Genomic DNA, 7,247 nt, shown 5'->3' with positions numbered 1-7,247 from the left:
CACATTCTGAGTGATTACAGCCTGGAACACCTCAAGAGGCTACATAGCCAGACTGATCAAGGGAGAGGCATGCGGATGGAATTAGTACCTTGGTCTTTCCATTTTCAGGCTGGAGGATGCTGATCGGATTCTCGGGATTCCTCAACGGAAGAGCACGCACCGGCAAGGAACGCTTTCCATGGGCATGAGACTTACACTACTTTTTTTTAGTTTCATAGTGAGTTGCTTATTTTTTTGTTAGTTTTTTCGGTGGTTTACTCACAATTTTCCAATTCTCTGGACTCCATTGTTATCTTTCTAGTGTTATAATTTATCAAATGATAAATAGCAATTTACCTGTAATATCGCAAATAAACAAATTAACCTCCAACAGAAAAAATAATAATAATAATTTACCCCTCTGTGCTTTTTAAAACGAAACAAATTACCTCCCTATTTACAGAGATAAATTGCTTTATTTTAAAAGAAAAAACAAGAGGTAAATTATTGTATTTTAACAAACACAGAAAGCTAAATCAATTTTTTCATAAAAGAGTAATTTATTCATTTGCAATATCACATGTTGCTTACATTTTTGCCCTTTATAAAATTACCGTTCTTTCCTTAAAAATAAAATGTTAAACAACCCTGAGACAAAAAGTTAAGAAATTCGTCTATTCAAAATGAAATACTCTAACAAAAATTATCACATCAAAGTACAAAACTTGGAAAGTTGTTTGTTTAATTTGACACTCATCACATTTCGTTTTCTAGTATTTTCTTCTTTTCTTTGTTTTGTTGGTTTAAAACCATGTGTGCCTGGACGAGAACTCAACACAGATCCCTACCTGTCCATTGCTCAAAAGTCCTGCAATTAAATGTTGAGGTAATAACATAGCACCAATCTCCACCCAAACTCGCTGCAATCTTCCATGCTCAACAAAATGTAATTTAAAGAAACATTGGTACTTTAATAAGTTAGATAGTGATACAAAATTAAATTAAAATAAAATTATTTTATTTTATTTTTAAAAATAAAGCTTATGGTGTTTAATATCATAGTATTATGAATATGAACTAGTTCACACTAAAATAAAATTAATAAACCTAACATCTTTTACAACGTCTATTTCAGAAAGACCTAAAAGCACAAGCTCTAACGTTGAAAATTAAAATAATAAAAAACATTTATTATTAGTTATTTGTCACAATAATTAAAGTATTTCTTAATCCAATGCACTCTTTTTATACTGTTTTTCATGAATTTGAGTACCTTTAAGATGCACTTGCTTTACATTGCAATGTACACAAATTTTACTAAATCCTTATCATTTCTTTATCCTAAAATTTTCTCATACCAAACAGATCGTAACATAAAAATTAAAGATTCAAGAAAACATATTGTACAAGTGAAATGTGCACTTGTCTGAGATATGCCTGGGCTTCAAATTTTGCCACTTCAAAACAATTAACCAAGAACAAGATTTTTTTTCTCTTGTTAACTGATAAAGGAGATTCTAAGACAGAGATAGATTCTCTTGCCAGACCAATTTCTTCAGTATGCATGCACACAAGTATTGTCTCCATGAAAGCTGTCAATTACCACTGACCTGAGTTACATAACAACAATCAAATATTTCACAGCTTATATATAACAAAAATGAAGATAGTAAAGGCGAACTACTTAACTCTACATATGCACCAACTTTTTATTTTCAGTATTTGGGATGAAGAAACCAGAATATAGTAATTTACCACGTCTGGAACCATGATGACAGGCAAATTGAGACCCAAAACCAGAGAGTAGAATAGAGATAGCAAAAAACCGGAAAACTGCCTTCTACAAAAGTGTAAAAGTAACACGAAAGGTAAATAGAGAAGATGGGGATAAAAATCCTAACCATGAAAGCCAACTCCAATTAGATCGTATTGCTTCCGGACCTAGCATGATTGACTACTCTGTTATGCTGGTGAAATAGTTCTCTCGCAAACACAAGCTCAGCACAAGTCCGCATTACACCATCCTCTTGTTCTCTTGTCCCACTTTACTGCACACCTACATAGAAAGAAACAAACGAAATGGGGAATTGGCCCATATCTATGCATGAGGGCTATACTATAACTCTCAAATATAGTCTACCCGTCTTTTCAATGCAAAAGAGCATAGTGGGGAGTGTGGGGGAGGGGGATAATACCCAGTTGAAATTTCAGTAAAAGTCAATGAGGGCAGAGTACAATGCGTAATCTTGGATGAGAAAAATTCTCAAATGCATTCTCATCTCAGCAATGAAGCATATCTATTATTTATTTTATATTTTGTATTCAAGCATATTTCAGATAAAATGACTACGATACAACACAAAAAAGTTGAGCAGATTTACCATCTTCACAAGTCAGCATAGAAGAGCCTCGTGGAGTAGCCCGACAAGTTCCCTAAGACATGTTTAATTCAAGGTGAAAGCATAAGCTCATTGTTATGACTTATGAGGTTCCAGTGTCATCCAATTACAGGCAGAGACAGGTGACCAAAGAGCTCAGTTGCAGGTGCTGTTTAGTCGGGGCGTTAAAGTTTCCTTCAGCTCAACGAAATGAATTCCCAATAAAAATATATGCAAAGAGAATGAGATATCTTGAACAAAAAGGGTGAACAAGTGTTGCATCTTTACATAGGATCAAAAGGGAGATTGGCACAATGGACAAGTTGATTTGTGAGAAGTTGAGAACCACTTGTAAAGACATGCAGAATGAAATTTATGCTTGCAGGTCTTGCAAGCAAGACGTGGCAGGCTATGGTTGACAGTGTGGATAACACTATAACAAATGGGGCACTCCTCAACTCCTTCAAATTCCTTGTCAAAATTGCTCTTCCATATTCTTATTGCTTCAGCTAGTGCTCCATTCTGTATATTCAAACAAACACTCATCAGATTTTAGCTTTTCAAATCAAAGTTGTTCAAAGTCAAGGATGACCTTAATATATGCCGACAGGCAAAATATGTGCAACCTATGATTTCTTGGTAAAAAATCAGTCAACGTTTTGGATTTTTACTTTGATGCAAGATCCACAATGAATGATACATCTACAAGAGTGATACAAGAAAAATAGCTCTGTTAAGCATGTGATTAACCCAGTGGTCTACATAAAATTGATCATTGCGCAATTTTGAAAAAGGTAAATGTAAGTACCTAAAACCTTACATCATGAGTTCATACATCACATCATAGTAGGAAAAACTGAAACCTTTTTATATGGTACAAGCAACTGGAGTCTAAGTAAATACCTGATTGCGAACAAATGACATCAATGACATCAACCATTTTCTTCGCTTCACCTCACTAATGCCAAGGCTCCTGGTACAATCCACATCCACAGGCCTCAGAGGATAAGATGGAGGAAGACGAATCACTAGATCCATTCCTGTCTCATCCTTTGTATAGGTGGCCACAACCTCATTAGCTGATTTGCTCACACTAACGGAGAAATTGTCATCAGCAAAACTAGCTTTCTTGATCTGCATTAATAAAATAATGCTCCAGTCATATGTGGCTATAAACCAAACAAAATTCTCCCAGCAGTAATTGCAAGAAAATTCAGTGCAAGTAATGATATGGATATACTGTGGATCTGATAGGATGTCGGCTAGAGTAATAGTTTCCTAATAGTCAATGTCTATCCATCTGATATTTTCTCTTGTACATTTGCTATTGTGATAAATAATTACAGAAAGATAACAGTCATCTAGATCCTAGAGTTTTCCCTATATAGGGGCTCAGCAAATAAAGAAATGCAGGTCTGAGAACACTGTAAGGCAAAAAACTAAATGAAAGACATGACTGCCACAAATAATAACCGCTGTCCTTGAGGAACAGTATAAATGCAGTAAAATCCACACAAATTAAGCCCACATTCAAGCCCAATCCCACTGTGAAAGGAATAATGGAGTAAAAGCAATAAACAGATGAAAATTTGGACACAAGTCATGGGCACCTCGGATAATTCATTTGATATCAGTGTCGGGCTACACCATGCTTTTGTGAAAGACTCAATGGCAGATGATAGTGAACGATCCCGTATATCACTAAACCACCCCCGGACATAGGCTGGAAGATTATGAAGCATCAAACCAAATACAGCTCCGGCAAGTGAAGCCATTTTCTCTGATCCAGTAGGCCAAAGCAACTCTACAGAGAACAAGACTGAACCGGTAGTGATAGCACGCCTTGCAGCGTCTGCTGCTTCTGACACTGCAGCAGGAAGTTCTAAATCTTTTTTCCTTGAGCTGGTGCCCATGTATACCTCCAATGGAATGTGTTGGAAAAGACAATCCAGTATTGTTGAATTGGTAGAATCTTGCACATATTGAATCATTCTCTCCCTTGCCGGTGATGATGAAGGCAAGGATACTATATGCGACAGCAGCAAACACCAAGCAATTAATACATTCACCTATCAATTTCACATAGCATGAGCCCGAATCATAATAGCCAATAAGGCACCATTTTATAATTTAACTCTAAACCCTGTACATCCTAAAAGAGTAACTGAACAATGCGCCATAAAAAAACATGTAGTCAAATGCTAATGCGAAGATAAGATATTACGTACCCGTTCATGTGCCAGTAAATCCATTTCAAGAACCTCGTGAGGTAATTTTTCTAGTTTGTGAGAAATTTCATTCCTCAAATGAACGTTTTCTGCTGACAAAGTATCAAGAGATTCCTCATTATTAGAAGCACCATCATTGAACACCTCAGTGTCACATGTAAAAGCTAATTGTCCCACAGGCTCAGCAGACAGAAGAACAAAAGCTGCGTACTGCAGAGGAGGAAGTGGTTCACATGAAAACACTAAAGCATAAAGGGAGCTGATGGCCCCTTTACTTAGCCCCCAAATCTCAATTGATCTCATAGCTTTGTCTCTTGCGTGTGAACTAGACTCAACAACACATGAAGCAACCAACTCCCAGAACTGACGATGATAAAGCCTAGATGACGCAATAATAGATGAAGCCTGATGGCAACATGAATTTGCTATTGCCTCTGCACAAGCAGTGCAGAAAAACATACGAAGAATACCTTCAAAAATACGATCCGTGATGAATGCCCACTTCTCATTCCCCAAAGGATTTAAATTTTCAGAATGTTCCTTGTCTTGCAACCCCACAAGGGAACAAAACAGAGAGAACCCCACAAGTGCATTTCTGGCAAGTTCTATGGCGAAAGGATCACTGATTACAACAGCATTCTCAAGCTTATTTAATGAAGCATTTACATCATTAGGCCCATTCGCGAGAGTATCATTGACATTCTCTACGGTTTCTTCCATCATAACAACTGCTGCTTCAATCCAAAATCTGAGTCGATGCAAAAGAAATTTCCAATCATCTTCATCAAAATCTTCCCAGCAATAAGCAACTGAAATTACCATTAGCTCTGATAACAGCTTCTGCACTAATGGTAGCTTATTTACTACAGCTGATGCACCTTGCCTCTGCTTCTGAAATAACTCGTACAGAACAGCTCTCTCCATAGGCAAAACGGTTCTTTCTGGTCTTATCCTTTGCATCCTTCCCGTTACTTTTATAGGGAAACAGGATATAACCAACTGAAGCCAGTCCTCCATATCTGCGACAAATCAGATACTAGTTACCAAATTATAGGAAAATAAGCAGTATAATTGATTTCCTACCATGTTCATGATTCAAAACTTTTGCTATTATTCAAAACCAAGAATATCAGTCCAACCCTCAAAATGAAATCAGGTGAACTGCTTCATTGCCCGTTATGGTCATGACAATACCATTTCTTTGAATTATATCATAACCTGTTCACAACTTGCATGGTACATCAATAAAAAGTAAATCCGAGCTACCTTCTCCAGTTTGCCATGCATTCAGTGGAGGGAAAGATGCAGTTCTCTTGAGCCAGTCTACTGTTGCTTGATGCAATTCGCTCTGGCTATAAGGACCACAGTTATCATTAGTGTGATCGTCAAATCCAGTGCTCAAGGGTCTAACAAGGATGTTCAGAATAGAAGGAAGAACCCTCAAACAATTTAAGTTTGCAGTATCACCAATATAGAGCTTGTTTAGAAGTAGTCTAAAAAGTGATCTAGCTTTCTCATTTCCCCACACATTATCTTGGAAAAGAGTACAGAGTATAGACAAAAGCGCTCTTAGAAAGGGTTCTTCAACAGCCTCTAACTCGCCAACTGAAGCACAACATAAAAGATTTATCCCACCACGAGCTCCATGGACTAGAGAACCATCAAGCAAAATGTTGAAAATGGAATCTGCAAAGCCATAGTCACCATTCTTCACATAGCCAAGGAAAGAAGGCAAAAAAGAGTGCAAAACACTGCCACCAAGCCATTTCCATGTGCATAACATTTCAGCAGCAAGCCAAGGACGAGAATAATGAGATTGGTCGTTTGCCAAGTCTATAACAGGAGCTTTGGTTGAGGAAATTGAGGCATTGGAAATAACACCAGCAACAACACGATCAAACCCTATTTCAGATATTAGTTTGTCGACCAGAGCAATAAACTTGGTATTTTTGGGTGCCTACAAATCATATGATTCTCGTTAGTTTCAATATCTTGTATATCATACACACAACAAAAAGCATATTGGACATGATGAAGTGAAATTACACATTTGCAATTGAACTAAATGAATACAAAGACTGAATAGGCAGTTCGTCAATATCATTGAGGCGGTTAAACTATTTGAGCCAGAAGATTCAAAAATTAAGACAAAGAAAGCCAAAAAAAAAGGAAAAAAAATAATGTCGCTAGAAAAAGGTTAGAGGCTGAGAATGAAGAACAGATACAAGGCTACCGAAACACATTGTTACAGGTCTGATAAATTATTAAATCCACACAAGTAGGGTTTATAATGATATTTACTTCTTATTACAAATATTTATTTTACCATGTAAAAGTAACCAATATTTAGCAGCAATTCAAACTATGACATTCAATCTTGCACAAAGAGAGCATACAAAAATGGAATATTTATCTCAGGCTTTATGATTTGTCAGGTCTGTATAACTCAACCAAACAAGAACTATAAGTTCTCAGGGCAAATTACATTGACACCCATGAGGTTAGGCGTAATTACACAACCACTGCCTGTCCTTTATATCCTTCATAAAATTAGAGGTGCACCCTTGAGGGGGTGTTAGTGCAATGTACCGGGGATGTTTGGGAAAGGTTTTGCCAATTGAACTGGGGGGGGGGGGGGGATTTTTGTTTAACAACAAAAAAA

The 7,247-nt window shown here is 36.9% G+C and overlaps 1 protein-coding gene across 4 annotated transcripts in view; it reads right to left on the bottom strand.

Moving 5' to 3' along the window:
• LOC105163871 (E3 ubiquitin-protein ligase listerin) overlaps positions 580-7,247 on the bottom strand; it is a 21,204-nt gene continuing 14,536 nt past the window's right edge. For 2 of the 4 annotated variants that reach the window (XM_020694395.1, XM_020694396.1), the window contains 5 exons: positions 5,852-6,542; positions 4,586-5,604; positions 3,968-4,426; positions 3,261-3,491; positions 2,608-2,879 (listed from right to left, as the gene is read on the bottom strand). In XM_020694395.1, the coding sequence (XP_020550054.1) occupies positions 2,652-2,879; positions 3,261-3,491; positions 3,968-4,426; positions 4,586-5,604; positions 5,852-6,542 (2,628 nt within the window). In that variant the 3' untranslated portion in view covers positions 2,608-2,651. Of the gene's footprint in view, positions 848-1,676; positions 2,036-2,360; positions 2,880-3,260; positions 3,492-3,967; positions 4,427-4,585; positions 5,605-5,851; positions 6,543-7,247 lie in introns of those variants that run through there. The other 2 variants (XR_002287212.1, XR_002287211.1) reach the window with 2 other exon arrangements.

Source organism: Sesamum indicum, linkage group LG6 (assembly GCF_000512975.1).
Source record: "Sesamum indicum cultivar Zhongzhi No. 13 linkage group LG6, S_indicum_v1.0, whole genome shotgun sequence".
NCBI lineage: Eukaryota > Viridiplantae > Streptophyta > Magnoliopsida > Lamiales > Pedaliaceae > Sesamum > Sesamum indicum.
Note: the sequence above shows the minus strand (reverse complement) of the source record. Positions and strands in the feature narration are given on the sequence as shown.